The following is a 23,808-nucleotide window of genomic DNA, read 5'->3' as shown; positions in this document are numbered from 1 at the left end:
AACTGTTACATCTTCTGTCTACTTTGGATAAGACTTTCTCATACAAATTCTTACTGTTATGTAAAAGTAAATCATTTAAAATCTGTTGGTGGAGTCCCTCAAGATCTTGACTCAAAATACCTACGTGTACCTCATTATACTTAATCTTATGCATGAGTCTTAAACCAGGTCTATATCATGACGTTAAATGATAATAAGAGCGAACGCTTTTATTGAATACTAAAAACCGAAAGCAGTAAATGTTGAACACACAGAAGAGCGATTTTTTTTTTTCCCCCCAGGGAAAAAATTGCTCTCCGCCAAAAAAAAAAAAAAAAAGATCCAAATACAAAATAAAGTGGGGTTTCACCCACCACACCCCCATACTTAAATATACCAACTCTGAGATCGCACTGCAGTGGAGGAAATGGCAATGTCCCAAAAACAGCTGTTCGGTGTGTTCGGCATTCAGTGCTTTCGACTTTGTGTTCGATAAGAGAGCGTTCGGTCTTTTTATAGTTCGACTTCATAATATAGACCCTTTTAAACCATATTTGTCAAATAAATTAATAAAATCATTCCGCATTTCCTCATTGTAACATGGGAATCTGTATAATTTCAGACCTTGAGGGACTATTTTCATTTTAAGACATTGTCTTAAATAACTGTTTTCTATTTGCAGACTTGAATTTCAGTAATCTTTTTTCAGGGTGTCTCAAAGAAAAAATACTGTTGTTGTTAATACCATTATTGCCTATTTGTGCATGAAAATGTTAGTCTGAAAATTAAGTTTTAAACAAGGTATTTTTAAAGCCCACAGATACAACACCGTGTGTAACAAACTAGTTAAGTTAAAGGAGATGTTTATGGTTAGAGGGTATCCTACTAATTTTGTAACCAGTTTGATTACTCAAGTGTTTAAAGAATAGGGGATGAGTAAATATAAAGTTCTTTTAGGAACAGGCTTATTAAATTTCCAAACTGAGGGAAGAGAAGTAAAATATGAAAAAGCACTTACTGTACAGTATAACCAGTTTTCTAACTATGTACATGACATGATGGGGGTTGAACCCATTTTTATATCTGATGGCACCAAATTTTAAACGGTGATCAGAAAACAAAATACTTGAGTCTTCCCCAACACACAGAGGGCACCACTCATTGTAGTTGTAAGCAATGCATTTTTATTTTAAATGATCAAACGTTGGTACTTAACAGCGGGTCTAAATTATTATATCGACATGTTAAAATGTCAAATCTGACTTGTTTGACACGAAAATGTCTAACTACAAGGTTACCGAGCGGCCAAATCAATTCTTTCTAACTGAAAGAAAATGGTTGGCCGTTCTTACACCTGCCCTTTCCCCGACTGTAGTGCAGTTTCGGAGTTAGAATATTTAGTTGGGGGGCACAGCCCCCCACTTAAATGTCTGTTTTTGTATGGCATTGGTGTTTGGCCAACCGATTTCTTTCCGTTGGAAAGAAATCTGTGATTTGGCCATTCGGTAACCTTGTAGTTAAACATTTTCGGTGTCAAACAAGCCAGAGTTGACATTTTATCATGTTGACATTTTAATATAGATCCCTTGACAACATCCTAAAAACTAAAATAACCTTCCAGAAGGGAACTGTATCACCCAAAGAGTTTACCTGGCAAAGTGTATTGGATATGCACTCTACAGTTTGTAATGATTTTAAGAATTTCTCTTTTGGAAAAAATTAGTTTAGACCAAATACGGGGAGTTTGGAAATGGTGGCTTAACACTCAAGAATTAATTTAGCAGCTATGGCTAGGAGCCACTTTCCCACCAGGGTTGAACGAATATGTTTCCATTGCACTGTTTTGTATGTAAAGATTAATAAATTATAAATAAGAAATTGTGTGTATTCAATTCATCTAAGTTCATATTTGTATTTGATACTTATTTTGATTTGGTAGATATGCTTACAACTTTGTTTTGCTCTTATAAAAAGATTGAGTAACTGGAATTACTTTTATGAATGGGACTCCCTTGCAGCTTTAAGAATTACACTTTTTATTCATGTAATTAACCAATGAAATCCTTGGATGATTTTTATAGAATGTTTTTTTATCAAGTGATCTTTGTTCTGATAAAGTCTCCTCAGTGGGATGAAAGTGCTCAATATTTTAATAAAATTTGATTGTACTATTATCGGACCCTCACTGGCATTACTTTTGTTATCTCAGACCACTCATCTTTTATCCAGATCCCCCTGGTGTAGCACCTAGAACAACTTTCGACTTGGAGTAAGCCATGTCCTTGTTGCTTTTGGGGTCTCCTCAGTGGACAAGGGAAAGCCAGTCTTCTTGGTCCTGTAAGGTTTCCCTGTTGTCAGAATGCTGTGCCTATTCCTTAGTAACAGGGTTAGTCCCTTTTTACTTGTCAAAAAGAAAACAAAAACCAAGCTTTTATCTACTCTTACTCAAATTTCTTTGGTTAGGGGTAGTTTACTGGGTCTGGCTTAGGGTTTAAATGGGGTTATTTCTCCATCTTGCAAAGTTACTGGTAAAAGGAGGAGGGATTCCTCTTTTCCTGAAAAGATTCAAGATTCTGAATCTGAGCAGGAAGATGCAGGGATGGATACATTTTTCCCTTGGATTTCTGATTCAGACCCAGAGGAGAGAGCTCAGTGTCTGATTATTCCAGTGGGGTTGTTGTTTCTGTAAGACTATTGCTAGAATGTGCCAGTGTTTTCAGTGGAAGAACACTGAGGTTTTTTAAGCAAATACTGTGAGGTGTTCCTGAAGGATTTTCCAGAACCTGCACCCATGTCTCCTCTTGATTTGTTACTGCCTGTATTTTTTTTTCTGACAGTCAGCCTGCTGTCCATAAAAAGGCAGATAGGTTGTATAAAGTTCCTTAGTCTTATGTTTTTATATACTTTTCAAACTCAATCCAGCAGCTATAGCATTATTTAATGTTTCTGCTGCTAAATACTTAATTCCAGTACTACTGTTTATGACATGGATTGGAAGATTAATGGTAAGTATGAGAAAATTGTATTTTTCTGCAGCTTTGATTTTTCAGAGTTTTGAATTGCTATGCTCATGTGTTAAGGTTTGTCCTGACTAATTGTGAAAGTATAAGGAATTTTTATCTGCAGTGTCTTCTTGTGAGGAGTAATCTGCTTTAAATTTAATTTCTTCTATTATTCAAGTCACTATTCACTTTATACAGTGTGTGCATGACTCTGATACTTCAAGAGCTGTGGTCACTGGTATTGTTTTGAGGAGGTTTGCATGACTGCATTCTCAGAACCTCCCAGAAGATTTTAAAAATAGATTTTAAATTCTCCTTTGTATAGAGATTTAGTTTTTGGCCCCTGTGCTGCAGAGGTGATCAAAAAAGAAGTATGATTAAAGGAGTAAGCTGATGCAAGGAATCTCTTTAAGATTTTTCAGCTCCCCTTCTCCAAATATTCCAAGGGATTATCTAACTCCTCATCTAGTTCTGGTAAGAAACAAAGTAAATGGTCTAAACAAAATAACGCAGAAAAACATTTAGAATTGCAAGGGGTTTCCAAAGAGAATTTCGGATACTCCCAAAACAAAGTACAGTCCAGCAATGAGTTTTTTGTCCCCCCGGCAGCCCCTTTTTTATTCCAGAAAGTCTGAATTTCCACTTTTCTATTTGGCAAGAGTTTCAGACAACTGGATTCTGAAGATCGTTCATCAAGGGTAAAAATGGCAATGGGAGCAAATTCTTCCTTTCCAGAGGGGTAATTCCTCGTTCTCCAGGTCAGACTTTCTTCTTTCCACCTGCTTGTCCCAAGGAGTGATAGAACCAGTTCCTCCTTCCCAGGTGGGAAACTGGTTTTATTCAAGGATGTTTATAGTGCCACAGAAAGAAAATATTTAGAGACCAATTCTGGATCTTTCTTTCAAACCTGCTTGTTGTGATAGTTCCCAAATTTAAAATGTCACTATCTCTTCTTCCTCATTCAAGTTTGCTGATAACACTAGGCTTAAAAGATGCTTATCACGTTCTTATTCGTCCAGATTTCAGGTGTTTAAGGTAGTGTGTGTCTGAATCGCATCATCAGTTCTGTGCCTTACTCTTTGGACTATACACTGCACCAAGAAGGCTCACAAATTGACTAGCTCCAGTTGTAGCTCATTGCAGGCTAGAGGGTGTCCACATTTTTTCCATATTCAGACAGCTTGCATATCTTTGTGGAGTCTTTTTCAAAGTGTCAGGAATCTTTCTCTTGGGTGAGAGATCTCTTACACCAGCTGGAATTCCAAGGGTCCTCCTCTTTAAATGCATTCTCAACTGAAAATGTTTTTGAAAGGGATGTTGCATAAGAGGCCTCCATGAAAGCTAGTGGCCCCTCCTTGAGATCTTAATTTTGTGTTACAGGAGCTAACAGTTGCTCCATTTGAATCCGCTAATGTGGCTTAAGGGGTTTTTAACATAGAAAGCCATTTTACTGATTACTCTGACCTCTGCAAGAAGGGTATCTGAATTGCATGCTGTTGTGGTGAGACGACCCAATCTTGTTGTCCACAGGGACAGGGTTTCTTTGAAAACTAATTATTTTTTTATACCTTAAGTTGGTATCCGAGTTTACTTTAAGCCAAAGTATGCGTATTCCTGTTTTTTTTCTTTCATCCTGAACACAAAAATGAGAGAGAGAGGGTACTCCATATATTGCATGTCCATATACAACTCTGGTACTATCTTGACAGGACGAAGTCTTTTAGATCTTTGGACTGATTGTGCATTTCTTGTGAAGGTAAGAAGGAAAAAACTGTGACAGAACAGACTCCAAATGGCTGGCTAAGGCTATTACCTTTTGTTAAATTCACCACAGCAAAACTGTTCCAGACAGGGTCAAGTTCTGCTCTACCAGGGCCTTGGCTTCATCTGTAGCTTTTTGAAAAGGGTTGGATTCTAGAAATATTCTCAAAGCTGCAGTATGGTCCTTTGTGCATAATTTTACAAAGCCATTATAAGCTTGATTCCTTCTCTAGGTCTGGATCAAGCTTTGCAAGGACCAGTTTCTATGTGCTTCTGGACTCTTCTCCTTCCACCTCCCAAATGTAGCATGCTATGAATATAGTACAGTTGTGTAAGTAAACTTACCATAACAGCAGATGTTCGAATGATCACTGCTGCGGAAGCTGCTCCCTCCCTCCATCCCCTTGTTTTTTGGTGTGTTTATTCCAGGGTGTGGTTATTTTTTGTTGTTTCTAGTATTGCCCTTTCTGGGCTGTAACTCGCTGTCTGTATTGGCAAGAAAATTCTGAAATGATTGGCACCTAGTCAGCTCAGCTAGAGATGTCTTGCAGTTTCGGTTCATGGATGGTACCTTAAGCTTTGAATGATGCTGGCTGTTCCATATAGCTAAAGCTACTGCAACAGTGGTCATTCAGACATCTACTGCTAAGTCTACTTACACAGCTGTACCCTTGCTGTTTATTGCTTCTCTTTAATATTGCCACATTCTTTTTTTGTATGTTTCTAGAGTGAGGGTGTGCTGCTTGTTTACATCTGGAATAGGTTGGGATGTTGATTAAACTAATGACTACTAAAATAAGGGTATGCTTTTTTGTTTTCTTCAGTAGTATAATTTATGATGCAGCAGGTGTTAAAATTGCTGTGAATGACTTATCTCAAGCTATGAATCCAGCATTGTTATCTGGCACTTGAACTTTACTGCTTTTGCGCAACAGCAGTATCTTAATGATTAACCAAAAGCTTTAGTTTGCCAGTTTCGGTACTAAAGGAGAAACATTCTTGTTTGAGGTAATGTTTTAATATGGCTGCAGACTATTGGTTTCAAGTTCTTCAGTCACTTTCTGGTAAGTCAAAAAAATGTAATTGTCAAATTTATTTGCTTTGTAGAAAGTTTTTGAAAGGCAGGTAATGTTACGTGTTCTCTGTCTATGCTAAACATCATAACAGTAGCTTTAAAAGCAAAAATTATCAGAATCATATAATTTGCTGTCATGAGTGAGTTAGTATACCAACAGTGAAATCAACCCAGTATACACCTTGCTGATTATATTTTCTGTGTGTTTCAACACCTTTAAATTGGCATTTTTTTTTTTACTAGCCAAGATATAATCACAAGAATAGTGAAAGCAGAGACCAAAGAAGCCTTTTGTTATCCTTAAACATAACTGTTGTACATTCTCAAGTTACTAAGAAGTGTGCGAGTCAGCTACAGCAGTGGAAATTAGTTGTGCAGAATGGAAGTCTGTTGAATTGCAGTTCTTGTCTAGTTTATGCTGAGCTTTAGCATTTCTGCTGCAGGTGATATAATTGTAGATGAACCTAACAATTCCAAAGCAAGTGATTCAGAAATGATGAGGACTGTGTTTACCTTGGTTAGTGAACAAAAGGGGAGGTGAGGTTGGACAAACTTCGAGCGATTTTAAAATGCCTGACTATTTTTTGCCATCATAATTTTATGTCTTCCCATCCTGTTCACATATTTATTGTTTTAAGCATTAGGTTCATGTTATGCAAAATACTTAGATCCTAATTTTTCCCTGGAAGAAGGTCTTCAATACCTTCACTATACATACTGTACAAATGCAGGTCCTCATTTTCAAGAGTCATTCAATACTATCATAAAAACTAAATCTTGTTTTTTTAATTTCTTCATTGGGTTGTAAGCAGTATGAGACTTTCTGGAATAGTGTATTAGTGTGAAAATTAGTATATCTGGAAATAGATGCAGAGAAGTAAGTGCAAGAGCTGGAAAGCTGCTGACAGCTTGATGCATGCATTCTACCACTGCCAAGATACTTTGCCAAGGTTTTGGATGATTCTTGGCATCTAGCATGGTCAGTGCTCAAGTTGAAACTTTTTTATTTTATTTTCCTTGCACTTTCTTTTTTTGAAGATGTCTCAACGAATGTTTCCTCCCTTGAATGGAGAGGCCACTGTCAGCAGTACGTGGCACAAGGGGCTACATATGACCACAAGTCAAAGTTTGACATCAATATTTTAAAAATGAGTTCTTCCTTTCCTTTCTTTTGAAGCTCTTCAACATAGAATTCAATATGACCACATGCCCATTCATGCAGTTTGGTGTTGGTGTGGTACCTCCACAAGCCAAGAGGCACTCTGTACAAACCTGTCGACTGGGAGGCTATGAGAGTCTGGTCTTCAGAACGGTCACATTATTGGCTATGGCTCACATTCAACAAGAATCCAGGTACCTGACAGCCAAAGTGAGGAGGGGCATGCTGATGCGCTCTGAGTGAACCATAGCTCCCCTGATGGCAAAAATGATATTCAGAAAGAGCAGTCATATCAATTTTAATCTTTTTGCCTGACTGAATTAGTTCTGTGTTTGTCCTTCCCCAGCGGCAAAATTTCAGGTAGTTTGATACATACATAGACCAGAAACTTACTCCATGCCATCCAGCGTCGTCTTACTGGTCTAGACATATTTTGTTTCCATTGGTTCAGCAGTTATGTCCCCTGCTTTTGAACTCCTACATAACAAGTTTTCTTGAGTCACTAACCAGAAAGAATCCATCCAGTTCCCTAGTCTGTCAATCTGAGAGCTTGTGTGCTGCATTTTGCCTACTTGCATGGCCTACAGAATCATAACGTAGAGTGGCTTCTGTTATTTCCTCTTCCCAACAGACTTCCAGTCAATTTATAGATGGAAAAAAATTTCAGTCTGGCCTTCTACCAGTGACGTGGCATCTGTTTCTTTGCAGAGCAACTCTCTTTTTTTTTTTTAGTAACTTGGAGCTTTTTATGCTAACCTTAGGTATTCTTCTAGTAGCTTCCATGTGGGCTAGGTGCCTAATCCTCAGCATCAGTTAAGGTTTGTGAGGTCTTTGTATGTGGCACTATTTGTCCTTTTGCATTGATAAGGGACCCTGTTTCCCCATAGATATGTATCTTAGACTGTAAGAAATCACTTTACATTCTTTGAGAAAAGTTAAAATTGTCTTGGAAAGCACTGCTACTAAGTGTTGTCCTTGGCTGCTGTGTCTTAAAGCATTTCACTGTGCATCATTCTTTCCTTCCTGGTTACCGTAGTCGCTCTCTAGACTAATCTGAACCTGTATGATGATCGTCATGTTTCACTGTTGCAGTCCTGACTTGTGGGATTTGCTGCTGTGGAAGCCTGGCTACCAGAGAAACATCTTCCTCCTACAGCCAGCAGATGCCCTGACCGATGTCAGTATGCTGTGGTGTAAGGAGAGTCGGCCAACGCATGATCTCCGTTCTTTCTTACCATAGGAACCCAAAACAGAGGACCTTATTTTCCATTGTTAAAGGAGGGGAAGGAGCCAGAGGCACCAAAGACCCAAGCAATGGCATTCAGAAACCTGTAGGCCATGGAGTTCTAGACCTCAATCCCCATACAGGGAACAGTATTGACTCTTCTGTGATGGTAAGGTTAGCATTATTCCAAGGGAAATGGCCCCTCATCACTTCAGGCCAGTGAGTACTAACCATTATTTCAAGGAAATACAAGCTCAAATTTAAACAGCCCTTGAAACCACCGGGCCTCCCACACATTCCCCCAAACCAAAGGGCAAAAGCTTTTTCCCAAGTAGAGATGCTACATGTGTAGGGTTGGGTGGAAAAGGGCTCAGAACACCAAAATGGAAGGGATTTCCACTCTGGGCTTTTCCTGTTTAGCCCTATACTGGATCTGTCTGCCCTCAGCCAGTTCCTATGTGTCCCAAAATTCAAGATGTTGACCCTGCAAAACCTTGCCCATGATTTATCCAAAGGCCTTCCTGGTTACCCTAGATCTACAGGATTCATACCTGCGTATTCCTATAGAAGAATCGCACAAACATTTTTTGCACTTCACACCAGGTTTTGGCTTGTCCACTGCTCCTAGGGTCTTCACAAAATGTTTAGCCCCTCTAATTGCCTTCTGCAGAATAAGGAGATTGCAAATTAAACCCTGTCTGGACAATTGTCTTATCCAGGCTTCAAGCTTGGCGAAGCTCAACTCAAGACTTAATGTTCACCCAGAATCCCTTCACCTCCCTGGGGTTCACCATAAGTCATCAAAAATCCCAAACAGACCCCCACAACCAAAATTATTTTTTGTGCTGTACTGGATTCTGCACTGCAAAAGGCTTATTTGCCTCCAGAGGTCTCCTTCCTGACTCTGTACTTTAAAAAGATCATGGTCAGGGACTTCCTCACAGCCAGAGAGTGCCTCAGGGCTCTGGGGTACATGGCCTCTTGCATGCTAATAATTCCCTTGGCCAGTGATACCTCAAGAATATGTGGTGCCAGCATGCACAAACACTCTCAATCAAGATCAAACTGATTATTTGCCTCAAGGAGGAATTTGCATGGAGGGCCAAGACTTGCTCCCTCACCCGGGTTTCCCCTTCAGTTTTCCCTCCCAGGAGTAAGCACTGACAACAGACACCTCAGAGGTAGCTTGGGTAGCACACTTCCACCACTTCCAGGCGCAAGGGAAGTGGGACCACAAGCTCAGAGACTAACACAAACTTAAAGGAACTTATGATGGTCCAAAAAGGTCTACTAGACTTTAAAGAGAAATGTAAACCATGGGTGCTTGTGGTGAAAACAGTACCACAGTCATGTTCATAGGTTCATAGGTAGATACTAGGCTATCTGCCCTAGGGCATTTATAAGCCTAGCCAGAGTGTATTTGGCTTCCGCCTCCCTATTAGATTAGCCTACTGTGCCTCTGTAGAGTAGGTCACAGAAGGTACCCTTTTAAGATTAGTTTACTGTGCCTCTGTCTAGCAGGGGCACGAGATCCCAGGGGTGAATTTGCGATTTCCCATCCACGCGTCCAAATTTTGCTTGAAGAGGGTCAGCGAGGGGCTATGTCTATAGGTTCATATGTGATACATAAGCAAGGGGGAACTCTCTCCTACCCTCTATCACCTAGCAGTGAATGTTTGAGAAGCAGCACACACTGCATGAGGTTACACCTTTTGGCACAATACCTGCCAGGTGTGTGCACAGCCAACTAGCAGACCACCTCAACAGAAGTCTGTCAGATCGCCATGACTGGCAACTGCATCGGAAAAGCTTTCTCAACATAGCCAAAAAATGTGGAGTTCCTCAAATAGACCTTGTCGCCAGCAGGGGAAATACTCATTTGAAAGGTTTTGCTCCAGGGACTAAATAAAGTCAGCATGTAAGACAGATGCCTTCTCATTCCCATGGACAGGCCTCTCCAACTATGCCTTCCCTCCAATCCTTCTGCTCCCCAGAGTACTCTTAAAGATGAGGGAGGAGGGGTCAAGGGTGATGCTTGTAGTCCCAGACAGCACTGGTACCCTCTGCTGGTCAGCTTAACCAACACAAAACCATGGCAGCAGCCACAGAGATTAGATTTTCTGATGCAGAACAAGGGAAACATTGTGCACCCCAACTTGTGGGCTCTCAAATTATCAGCATGGAGGATACCTTTAACATCTTTGGGGGGGGGGTCTTTATCTTGGATACAGAGGTTCAGGATATAGTTAGAGAGGCCAGAAGGCCTAGCACCAGGAAGTCCTATTCAGCTAAACGGAAGAGATTCTCCCTTTTGTATGGCAGCATGCTCAGAATCTCCCTCTAGCCAAGATCACAGTCATCCTGTCCTGTCTGGCAAGTCTCTTTGACAAAGACCTGTCTTACTTCTCCAGAAAAATTCACGCCTCTACTATTGCAGCCCACATCCTGCCCAACCCCTCTTTTCTCACCCTCTTATGAAACAGTTTCTTGGTGGTGGGGGAATAATCCATGTTAGTCCACCCAGATGGCCTCCAGCCCCACCATGTGACCTAGGTTTTGTTCTGGAAAACCATACTCTTCCACCATTTGAACCATGCATCTACTCTGACTTAAAATTCTTGACGTGGAAGCTGTCACTTCTGTTCAAAGGGTTTCTGAACTGCAGACACTCAGTAGAACCTTTCCTCATCTTCCATCCAGACAGTGTTTCTCTAATAACTAAACCCTCCTTTATGCCCAAGGTGGTGACAGACACAGCCTTAAATCTAGCCATACATTGCCTGCCTTCTTCCCTAAACCACAAAACAAAGGGGAAAGAATTGTTCATTCCTTGGATGTGCACAGGCAGCCTCATTACTATATTGACAGAACAAAGACTTTGAGAAAGTCAGACTAGCTGTCTGTGGCCTTTGCTACCAGTTCTAAAGGGAAACCAGTTTCCAATCGGGCCATTTCTAAATGGATCTCTCACTGTCTCTCCTATTACAGCCATCATGGTATGAAATCACCTGATGTTGTAAGGACACACTCTGCTAGGGCAACTGCTGCCTCTACTAAGGGGTGGAGGCTGCTAAATCGTCATCAATGAATACCTTCACCAAACATTACCATTTATCAGTCTTCTCCAAGTCCAGAGCAGGATTTGCCACTGCCATCCTGCAGGACATCCTTTTCTCTACTTAACCTACCTTCCACCCTTCTTTCCAGCTTTGGGAATCATTCCACAAGTCAGGACTGCAGCAGTGACACTTGAATAACATTGTACAGCATCCTAATTGTTCCTGCAGCCAGTTCTGTATGAAATCAGAAAAAGTTGTGTCCTCGCCATAATACTAGATCTGTCAGTAGGATTCCATCTACAGCAAGCATCGCTGTTTACTTTTTTTTTTTTTTTACCTGATCTCGAATGGTTGAGTGTGATGGGCGGGCATTATTCCTGCAGCATCATTCCTGTCTCTTCATGCATCTCAGGCTTTTCTGAGAGAAGTAGCATTATGGTGAATATCCATAAATTTTGTCTTGTGGTGTCTGTTAATAAACTGCTGTTCTGGAATTTAAAACAGCATCTGTCGTTTTCTGCGTGGAGACATGCGTGAATGGGCGTACCTTCGTTGAAGGTTGTGCATCAGGGCTGGTAACTCAGCACGTAAAAATCAACCACCAATCATTCACGGACTGGAGTTCCTCTGTGGAGATCCCTAACCGAGAAAAGCCGAAAGACACAACAACCTGTAAAATGCCTTCCTCAAATAATCCATGCACTACAGTCCCTCCCCACACCACCACCAAGACTAGATCCACTCTGCACATCCCTGCATACTAACTTTATGTCCCTGTGATCTTCAAATTAAACTGTATTATTTTCCATGTGTCTGTTTTAAGTGTTGCTATGAATTATAATAGTAGTAAGCCTTTTCTCAGTGAAGGACATTGATTTTACTGTTAAGAATCTGGTTGATAAATGGGTTTATTTGAGTCAAGTATTACTATTGCTATATGTAGCAGGGGTGTAAACACTGTCCATGTAGACTGCAGTGGAAGAAGTTTCTGCACTTTACCACAAGGATGCATGGGGTGAAATTTAGCCCTATGGGAATTAAACATTGGGTATGGACTGTTTAAGAAATATTCTTAATTTTTAATACTGAATTAAGTCAGTGTAAGACAGCAGTAAAAAAAAATGCATCAGACCACGTACCGTAGTGTGGTGCAGAACTGTATATCAAGTATGATGAGTTTTTTTTGTATTTTTCTCTCTCTCTCTCTCTCTCTAGATTCACAAGACTGGGAGAATAAAGTTTGATACAGGTGACATGGAGTTCACAAATGCATGCATTTCTTGACAGTTTGCTTCTTTATATTTATTTAACAGGCAGTCTTGATAAAAAAGCTGATCTCAGGGAGGATCCAACTTTGATTACAAGGGGCATCATGGCTGAACCAGACTACTACGAAGAAGACAGTTCTGAGCTGGTTAAGCCAAAAAGGCTTGTAAATCCTGTGAAGGCTTCCCGGAATCATCAAGACCTTCACCGAGAGTTACTTATGAACCAGAAAAGGTAACATCAACAATATCTGCCTTGAATTTTTTCCTAGACAAGTGGTGCTATATAGGATTTTGCTGAAGAGAAAGTAATGTACTGTACTGTAATTATGATATTAATGATTTATTTCTGAATAAAAGTTTCTTGAAGCCCAGTAGAAATTATACTTGTTAAGGGGAATAATTTATTTAGTTAACATTTGTTAATCGGAAAAGTCCGACTTGGAACAAAGCCAATTTTCAGCGGAGGCCCGGGGTGAAACGCTCCAGGTGCATGTCTTTGTAAAGTGGGAGGAAACCAGAGCACCCGGAGGAAACCCACATGAATGCAGGGAGGACATGCAGACTCTGCACAGAAGGCACCCCAGCTGAGAATCGAACCTGAGAACCTCTTGCTGTGAGGCGACAACGCGACTGCTGCACCACTGTGCCATTAATAAATAAGGTATTCTTTTTAAAGAGGCAGTGCACACCCTCTTGCAACAGAAGAAGGTGTTCCTGTTATTTGTAAATTTGTTTATTTGGCCTTTGCTCTCATTCAAGCATGATCTTTGATCTACTGCTAAACAGGAGAACACTGGTCTAACAACTGAAAAAACGCACAATCCTGGCAAACAGAGCTCCAATAAATGCTGTTCCTCCTCAAAACAAGTACACAATAGTGTCACAAAGGTAACCACTGGATCACGAGTGAAAATGTAGAACGTAGATCTTCAGTAACTCCAAATGCACAATAAAAACAGCAGTATTACACAATAAGATTCAGCGCTTTCATCTTCTTACAGAAGACTTCATCAGAATCAGAGAAACCCCTCACTACACCACTGTATAAAACAGCACCATGCCCCCCAATTGGATATAAACTTAATTAGTTCAATAATCTGTGCAAATTATGTCAAAAACTGTTTTTTAAAGACACATATGTAGAAATCAAGTGTGTATAAGCTCATTGATAGTTGTTGGACAACTTTATAATGAATAAATTAGTTATTAAAACTTCAGGATATAATGAAAAGACTTTGATACATAAAAGCATGAAAAAAAACTGCTCCTATAAAGAAACACAACTCAAGAAGGCCATCCGTTAAAAACATTTCGTAAGAAGCATCTGTAAAAACCTTGTATAAATATGACAGTATAAATAGAAGAAATAATTATTAAAAATACTGGTTGTTAGTTACATATTATAATGTGCATACATTAAAAATATCCATAAAAAATATACACATAAAAGTGTATACATATAAAATACCATAAGAAATATAGTAACAAATCCACAATAGTGTAAGCAGTTGTGTAATTGTTACAGGACAATTTAGTTTTTAATTTTTAGCCCTTTTGAGCTTAGACACCTTTATCTTTAATGCTTTAAAGTTTTTTCATTATAACCTGAAGTTTTAATAACTAATTTATTTATTTATTATAAAGTTAAGAAAAACAAAATTCACAGCAGCTTCCAAGTAAAACTTGTAATCCGCAAAACGAAGCAGCTTTTCAGGCAAAACAGTAAAGCCCTGAGCAGGGCAAGCTTAGAAAATTGAAAAAAATCCATGGACGGCTCAGGACACTTCAGTTCACTTTATTCCACAGGAACACAGCACATTAACGCTCCACCATACGTTTTCGTTTTTAAAACTAAAACGTATGGTGGAGCATGTGCTGTGTTTCTGTGGAATAAAATGAACTGAAGTGTGCTGAGCCATCCGTGGTGTTTTTCACAATTTTTTAAGCTTGCCCTGCTCAGAGCTTTATTGTTTTGCCTGAAAAGCTGCTTTATTATAGTTATCCAACAACCATCAGTGAGTTTATACACACTTGATTTCTACACGTATGTCTTTAAAATACAGTTTTTGACATCAGTTGCATAGATTATTGAACCAATTAAGTTTATATCCAATTGGGAGGCATGGTGCTGTTTTATAAAGTGGTGTAGTGAGGGGTTTCTTTGATTCTGATGAAGTCTTCTGTAAGAAGATGAAAGCGCTTAATCCTATTGTGTAATACTGCTGTTTTTGTGTGTTTGGAGTTATTAAAGATCTACGGTCTACATTTTCACTCGTGAGCCAGGGTTTCCTTTGCGACACTATTGTGTACTAATTTTGAGGAGGGACAGCCTTTATTGGAGCTTTAATCTATGCCACACACAGTCATCACAACATCCTTTTTCCTAGCTACAAGATGTGTTATGCGCAATCCAGTGGGGAATCCATCACTGACAGTTTGTTAGTGGCCAACACTCAAGCAATCCAGGAATCTCACCCTCATTTCTTCTTTATTTTAAATGGGAGGGTGGTGTGGATAGATATTCAGTGATGCTGGGTACATTAGGCATTGCTTCTGAAGTCAGACTTGTGTCACTGTCCTACCAGTTTTAAATGCTGGTATCCTTCTATTCCAATGTTGCAGTATTCTACTAGTGGGTTTACCCCTCTTCCGATCATCTTGTCCAGCCAGGTTTCCAAAGCTTTTCCAGTCCCTCTTGGTGCATCGGACATCTGACATGGAGGCAGGTACGTGGGCCCTAAAGGTGACATCTGAACGCAACTGCCCTCAGACATTTTAAACCGCCAGCCATACCCCAGGTGTTCCTGCTACTCACAGACGTCAGATCTGTTTCGCATTTAAAATAAGTACCCCATTGGGGCCTTTTTCTTCAGTCCTTTTGTATTTTATAGTCTGTTCATGTCCGGTAAGAGTAAGTGCAACTTTGGTCATCAAATTCCACATAAAGACACCCACGACCAGTGTGTCTCGTTTCGGTAGGGAGCACGATTACAAAAACTACTCCATCTGTAAATCGTTCATCCCCAAGACCCTTCGCTGCTGCTTACAGGCTCTCGACTTATACCTAGAGAACCAGTGCCTAAGACAGCTCTCTGTATGGAAGCTGCCTCCGATGCCCCATCCGAACCACCAAGGAAGAGGGCCAAGTCCACACAGCCTACTTCTTCCACTGCACCTCCCTCTGCCCCTCCTCAGCCTGTAGCCGCTGTCAGCTTAGCGCAGGGCATGGCTTCCGCCACCTTAGATACAGCGGGTACCTTTCAGGAGGCCACACAATCTAGAGTGAACGACATGTCTGGGGGAGGATGTACCAGTGCCTATTAATGATGCCGGGGGAACTAGTACCTTCGATGGACGCCTCGGACCCGGCCTCCACCACACTGATTTCTTCCCTGTCTACCGCCAGCCAGACACCGGCTAGACCTTCTAAGAAAAAGCAAAAGACCAGACGTATTTCTCCAGCACCAGAGGCCTTACCTGACTGACAGGCCTTCAGCCAGAGTCACTACAATGCTTTCTTGGCCATCAGGCCTTCCACTGAGTTCACTCCTTCATCTCCACCTATTCTCAGCCCTAGGCCTTCTCTACCTGAAAGAACTGTGAGCTACCCTGTAGAGGAGGAACTGTCTGATTCGTCTGAGGACTCCCTCTCCTACCCTTCACAGATTTCACCCCTCCCCCCCCTTGGCTATGGATCCCCTGAAGAGGCCTCTGCTGAGTCTGATTCCCCAGTGGAAGACCTTGCCTTTGGGGACACTGTTAACCTGATGAGAGAACATGTTAAGTGGGAATGCTCAGACATGTCTGAAGCACAGAAAAGATTTTATGATCTGATTCAGATGGGATCACCTAATCAGTCGCCTATCCCACTGATACAGCCTGCCTTCCTGGATGCATTTGCTGCAGCATCCATGAATCCAGATTCCCAACCACCTACTCCTCAAAGGGCAGACAGATTATACAGGGTCCCTGACTCAAATTCCTTTTCAAGTGCCCCCCAGCAAACCCTGCTACTATTTCCATTTCTACTGACAGGGCTGCCAAACTTTTCCCTACTACCACTGTCCTACCTGCAGATAAGAACGGCAAGGCCGTGGAGAGGTGGGGAAAAATATTTATACTTCTGCTACCCTAGCCTTTAGGGCTATAAATTACCAGTGTCACATGGCCAACTACTCTCTGGCTGTTCTGGACAAAGCCACCAAAGAGCTTAATGACATTCCTGACTGTGTTGCTAAAACATCCCTGTCTTCTGTACTTGGGCTTGTCACACAAGTCAATAAGCATTCCCTTAATTTTGCATATGATGCAGCTGAGGTCTCAGCCAGGTCAGCTGCATCAGCATCTGTGCTAAGATATTCTTGGCTACGTCTGTAGCCACTACCTGATGACTTCAAAGCCAGGCTCCTGGATGCCCCCTTGGACCATTTGGCCTTCTTTGGTGCTAAAGATGGCTAATCTATTCAAGTCTCTCCAGCAAAAAGGGAAAGAGCTTCAGGGTCTCAAGCACCTCTTTTTCTCTCCAGTCCCAGTGTTCAAGAGGAACCTCACTGCTAAGACACAATTTATAAGAAAAGCATCAAGGTCTTCAGCCCCTCCTAAGACCAGAAGGCCTCCGAGGAAACTGCCTATCCAAGGACTTCTCAGGCCTCTGACCAGAGGCCTTCCTTTCCAGACAAGGATAGGCAGTGTCTGTCTGCCTGCCACCCTTCTTCCCACCACTTCATACCAACACCCCCTTGTCCACCCGTTTCTCACAGTCTCCCTGCCTGGTCCCTAGTAACAAGACAAATGGGTCTTGTCCATCCTGAAGGACAGATACTTTGACTTGGATCACTCCTCCTCCAAGACTGCTTATCTCACCCCCTCCCGTATCCCAGCTATCCCTCCTACTCCAGGTCATAAACAACCTTCTACTGCAAGGCACCATAGAGCCCCCCCCCCGAGGAAAATATGTCTACTCCAGAATCTTTCTGGTGCCCAGAAAGAAAGGACTCTGGAGGCCCATCCTAGATCTCTCCCACCTCAACCTCTTTTTAAAGGTTCCCTCCTTCATGGTAACCCTGGCATAGTAAAGGAGGCCTATCTTCACATCCCCATAAAGCCTACCTCCAGGAGATGTCTCGGATTCATAGCAGGCTCCTCTCACTTTTAGTTCTGTGCATTGCCTTTGGGCTCTCAACCGCCCCAAGGGTTTTCACAAAGTGCTTAGCCCCAGTCATTGCCTGCTGCAGGACAAGGGAAATACAAATATTCCCATACCTAGACAACCTACTTATTAAAGCAGCAGACAGACAAACATTCTTTGCTCACACCGAGGACCTTCTGCTCCTGCTGCAGTCTCTAGGGTTCCTGATAAATTGCCCAAAGTCCCAACTCCATCCTACACAGGACAATTGTCTTCCTGGGATGCTGAATCAGGACAGACATCAGTATGGCTGGCCTCCCTCCTGGAGGAAAAAGTGGTGTCTCTCTCCCATCACTTTCAATCTGCCCTCCATTCTTCAGCCCTGACTGTGAGGGAATTCCTGAGACTTCTGGGGTACATAGCAGCTTCTATCCCCATGTTACCCCTAGCAGGGTTACACATGAGAAAATATCAGTGGTACCTTCACTCGGTGTAGACCCAGCATTCGCATCCCCTGGAGTTCAGGGTTCCATTCCTCCCCTGTCTTCACCAAGAATTAAAATGGTGGCTTGCCCAAGTTACCCAGGATCTGGGCATGCCCCTGCAAATGCCCACTCCATCCCAGGTCATGCACACAGATACCTCAGACCTGGGCTGGGGGGTGACTCTGGGTCCAAGAACAGTGCAAGGTTTATGGACAGGCAGGCACAAACAAATGCACATCAACATCAGGGAAATGACAGCAATACTCCTAGCCCTGCAGGCCTTCCAACCTTACCTCCAGCAGGGCCTCCTAAAAATCTTTACAGACAACACCACAGTGATGTGGTACCTGAACAAGCAAGGAGGGACAAAGTCCTACCTCCTATGCAGACTAGCTCTATAGGTATTGGATCGGACTCTCAGGGAGTCTCCCTCCAGGCAGCCTACATCCCATCCCGACACAACTCTTAGGCAGATTCACTAGCAGAACTATCTCAGACAGCCATGAGTGGATGTTGTCAAGAGAAGTGTTCCTAGGTCTGGCCCACAAGTGGGGTATTCCTCGGATAGACCTGTTCGCCTTCTCCATGAACAGGCAACTCCGGAGCTACTGTTCCAAAACTCACGACCCGAAAGCATTGCAAATAGACGTCTTCCCAGTGTCATGGAAGGGGAAGTTCCTGTATGTCCCCCCCTTCCCTCTGATCCAGAGGGTCCTACTGAAAATACAGCAGGACGCACCAAAAATCTTGCTGGTGACTCCCTATTGGCCAAGGCAGCACTGGTTCCCTCTACTTCTCCATCTGTTCAAGGGCAATCGCCACAAGTTACCCCCCCCAAGTGGACCTACTCGCACAGCACAAGGGGACACAGATACACACCCCCCAGTGGCAGTTTCTGCACCTATCCCTGTGGTGGGTAGGATTCTGATCCCCTTCAGACACCTCTACAATGAGGTCATACGTTCAATCCTGCAGGAGGCCAGGAAACCCAACACAAGAAAATCTTCTCTCTCCAGACGGAAAAGGTTTTCCTTTTGGTGTCAAAAGACAAATTGAGCCGCTGGACAGCGACTTGCTTCTGATTCTGTCCTGCCTATGTGAACTCCTGAAGACAGGTTTGTCATGCTTCTCTTTAAAAGCACACCTGTCTGCCATTTCGGCCTGCCTGTGGAACATCCGCTGGCATCCAGATTACCAGCCAAACTCTTCCTGAATGGGGCTCTGCACCAAGACCTCCCAGGAAACCATCCCTTCCTCCCTGGGATCTTAATTATGTGCTAGAAAAACTCACCTTGCCACCCTTTGGGACCACCTGACAAGGCTGCCTTAAAGTTTTGCATGTAGGAAACAGTCCTGCTAGTAGCTTTAACATCAGCCAGGAGGGTCTCGGAGCTTCAAGCCCTTATGGCTACCCTGCCTTTCCTGGTTTTCCATATAGACAGTCACCCTAAGGGTAAACCCTTCCTTCACCCCCAAAGTGGTCAACGACCTTTCCTTGAATCAGGCTATCCATCTACCTACCTTCTTCCCTAACCCACAGGGAGATGTTGAGAGAGTCTTTCATTCCCTGGATGTCCACAGACAACTCAAATTCTATTTGAGTAAAACTAAACCTCTACGCAGATCAGACCAACTGTTTGTCTCCTTCCACCTCAGGGCTCTGGGAAAGCTGTGGGCAAACTGACCATCTCAGCCTGGATAGCCAAGGCTATCTCCTTTTTTTACACACACCATGGAAAGGCAGCATCAGGGCCCACTCCACAAGAGCTATGGCCTCTTCTGTGGCATTTTTCAAAGGCGTGGATACTAACTCCATTCTGGAAGCAGCCACTTGGTCCTCTGTCCACACCTTCACCAGGCACTACAAACTGGACCATATCTCTAGAGCCAGAGCAAGTTTTGCCAGGGATATCCTGCATGGATTCCTGGAGTCCTCTACCAGGCCACCCCACAACCTTTGGGTAGCTTTGGTATTCACCAACTTAGAATGCTGTAACATTGGAATAGAAGGACATAGGAAAGTTGTGTAAAAACTTACTATATCCATAGATGTCCTTCTCTTCCATGTTGCAGTATTCCTTTCTTCCCACCACCCCCTTCTTATCCTTGCACTTGCTCTACCCGGCTCAGGGACAGGTTATGTCCCTCAGGACTGGCTCCATCTGGGGCTTCAGTCAGGTTCTGAGGGCTGGTGCATTCAGACGTCACCTTTATGGCCCACGTACCTGCCTCCACATCAGACATCCGACTCACCAAGAGGGACTGGAAAACTTTGGAAACCTGGCCAACAAGCTGATCGGAAGAAGGGTAAACCCACTAGTAGAATACTGCAACATGGAAGAGAAGAACTTCTATGGTTATAGTAAGTTTTTACACGACTTTCCTTTCTTAATACACACCAAAGGAAAAAAGAAAATGTTTGGAGACCATAGTGCCAAAATTTGAAATGCTGTCACTTCACAACCTGTAACCACGCCTTCCCCATTCAAGTTTTCTAGAAACAGTAAATTTAAAAGATGCTTATCACATCCGTATTCATTCAGATTTCAGGCATTTTGTAAGATTGTGTGTGTCTGGATCACATTATCAGTTCTCTCCTTTACCCTGTTCCCTGCACTAAGTGTGTTAATAAAGTGTCTAGCTCCAGTTATAGCGCATTGCAAGTTCCAGGGTATCCACGTTTTTCCATATTTAGACTATTTATTTTTGCAGAGTCTTTCAAAACACCAGGAATCTCTCTGTTGGGTGAGAAAACTCTTATAGAAGCTGAGATTCCAAAAGACCAGTCACCCCCCCCCCCCGACTCCTTCATATAGAATTCTGTTCTGAGGTGTTTGCTAATCACCTCATTTCAAAGAGCTGTTCTTCCACAGGAAAGAATATATCTATATCTGCATCTGTTTCTAAGGTTTTTCAGTAAGACTATGGTCACTGTGAGGACATACCTCAGGATTTTTGGTCTTTTTGCATCTATGATTTTTGTGATACCCCTGGCAAGACTCCACATGAGAAAGATACAATGGTATCTGAAGTCTCTTTAATCATAGCACCAACATCCTTTGTCTTTTCAAATCCCAGTACTGGGGTTTGTCAAAATAGAAATCACTTAGTGGAAACAGCAAATGTCTTTAAATCCGCACCCCCCACCCCCAATTCCAAAGCAGTGTGAAGCAGTTACAGGAGGGATAAATGTGTAAGATGTATGGGGACACCAAGAACAGACACAAGCTCAAAAGTATAAAAGAAATACTTGCCCTGATCAAGACATTTAACTCTTGGAATCATATTTGGTCCCCTGGACCAAATCCAAGTTGTTACAGACAATGCCACAGTCATGTGGTATACCAGCAAACAAGGGGGAACCTGGCTGTACCTCCTTTGCTGACTAGTCATGTTAACTTGTGATATAGCTTGACAGCACAGTCTCGCTCTGCAGGCATTGTACAACTCATCCAAGCAAAATTGTGTGGCAGACAAGCTGAACCAGGACAAGGACAGACCCTCATGAATGGAAGCTCGATCAGGAGGTCTTAAAGATTTGATCCATCTGTGAGGATTTCCTTGAGTTGACATACTTGCCTCATCTCTGAACAATCAGTTGACAAGATTCTGCTCCCAGGATACCATGTAAGAAGGCCTGGAAGACAGATTCATTTTCTTTGGACAGTGTGTCCGTATTTGCTTTTACACCATTTCTACTGATACTCAAGGTATTTAAGATTCAGAAGGAATACCCCAAGATCATAGTGGTGATCTGGCCCAGGCAACAGTGGTTTCTCCTTTTTTTTTTAGAAATGGCCTGGGGCAGTAAACACAAGCTTCCTCATGGAATGGATCTGCTCACACAAGATCAGGGGTGTTTGATACACCCTGACCCCTATTGACTTCAACTGACTGCCTAGATGGTAGGTTCTTAATTCCCATTAGACACCTGATTACAGAGGACGTACAGCAGGTATTAATGGAGGCTTGAAAGCATGCTACTAGAAAATTATATATTAGCAGATGGAAAAAGTTTTCTGGTCGGTGCGTAACCAGCACCCATTCAGGGTTAGATGATGTTCGTGTTTCACTGTTGCAGTCATCACATTTGGGGTTATCTGCTTGCAGTAGCCCTCAGTTGGCCTGATTGTCAGTCTTGGGTCCTGCATTGGTTGCTGTCTCATCTTCCATGACGTCAAGTAGTCAGGTGTGTAAAGCATGCAGCCGATGCCATTACATCAGTCTTTCTTGCCGTGCAGTGCCCGAAGCAGAAGCAGTTCGCAAGTGCCGGTCGTCCGACTCCTGAAATTTCCATTTTCGAATTTCAGATCCGAAGTCTTCAACTAAGCTAAGTACCCTGTTGGGGATCCTTTTTCTTGCTCTAAACCGATGTCAGTAAAAGTTAACAATTGTATTTCTTGTGGAAACAAATACCTCATATCATAAAGATTTTCATTCGTACTGCATTCCTTGCATAGGCCCAGACCACGGCGTACCTCGCTGTCGGTATTGTGCCTTATTCAAACCTCATACTATTCGTCGTCTGTTCATTTTCGCATCCAAATATTTTGGTACACTGTTCAATTATTTAGAAATGGCATTGGTAAGCCACCTGATTACCAAATGCAAAGATAAAGACAGAGACAGACCTCATAGGTCCAAAGCTGCCAACAACGCTTCTCCTAAGCTAGTCGCCAGTTTGCCAGTACTCAGTGAGGTGCTTTTGCAGCCCCTGATACCCGCTACTTCAGATTCGCAGGCCTCTACTGAGATCCATTCAGAGTCCGGTATGCCGAGAGATGCTTCTTCGACTATGGAACCTTCGGATCTACCTTGGATGGAGCCGCTGTGCAAGCACCAGCTTCTGAGAGTGTATTCAGGCCTATTGATTTGCATATTAAACCAACGCCATCTTCTTCAAGGCCTAAAACTCTATCTGTGCCTAAAAAAACGACTCCCAGACCACATGGTCAGGCCCCTATGCCTAAAAAACAAATGATAAGAATGGTTGAAGACCTTATTACTCTAATCGGGGGAAGCCCCCCCCCCCCGAGACCTAGGACTGATTTTCCTTCTGATTCTTCTGATCAGGAATCTGAAATTTCTGTTTTCTCTGATGCCCAGGATTTACCTTTATCTACCTATGAGGATTCTGATGCAGAGAAATCCATTCCCTCTGCTTCCCCTCCAGAGGATTTCTCTTTTGGTGAAACCTTGCATACTCTTAGGGAACATTTCTGCTGGGAAAGTCAGGATTGACTCCAAAAAGAGACTTAGGGAATTCTTACTCCTGCCTCAACACCTGCCTTTAGCTATCCCTCCTGTACTGGATGTTGCAGATGATGCCTTCTCGGAATCTAGCCTGGCCCCTGACACATTACCTCCTGCTCCCAAAAAACCTGATGGGTATTACAGGGTACCTGACTCTCACAAGTTCCTCGTTAAAAATCCTACTGCGGATCCTGAAACCATTTCACAGGGACCCAAGGGCATTAAGGCTACTACTGCCAAAAATCCTACCCCCTCTGATAGAGATTCCAGGACGCTGGATAGATGAGGTAAGAAGGTATACGCTTCTGCAACTTTGGCCATTAGGGCTTTAAACTGCCAGTTTCATATGTTAAAGTATCAGCAGCATATTACTGGATTGCTTAAACAGAAAATGATGTTGATTCCTGACTGTGC

At 42.6% G+C, this 23,808-nt stretch overlaps 1 protein-coding gene across 7 annotated transcripts in view; it reads left to right on the top strand.

The window, feature by feature from the left end:
* Positions 1-23,808, top strand: part of LOC122815447 (protein FAM107B-like) — a 766,954-nt gene that overhangs the window by 455,516 nt on the left and 287,630 nt on the right. For 6 of the 7 annotated variants that reach the window (XM_044087947.1, XM_044087950.1, XM_044087948.1 and 3 more), the window contains exon 2: positions 12,574-12,760. In XM_044087947.1, coding sequence (XP_043943882.1) covers positions 12,574-12,760 — 187 coding nt within the window. Of the gene's footprint in view, positions 1-5,725; positions 5,807-12,573; positions 12,761-23,808 lie in introns of those variants that run through there. The other variant, XM_044087945.1, reaches the window with a different exon arrangement.

The sequence above is a fragment of the Protopterus annectens genome, chromosome 11.part0 (assembly GCF_019279795.1).
Source record: "Protopterus annectens isolate FY-2018-M chromosome 11.part0, PAN1.0, whole genome shotgun sequence".
Lineage (NCBI taxonomy): Eukaryota > Metazoa > Chordata > Ceratodontiformes > Protopteridae > Protopterus > Protopterus annectens.
Note: the sequence above shows the minus strand (reverse complement) of the source record. Positions and strands in the feature narration are given on the sequence as shown.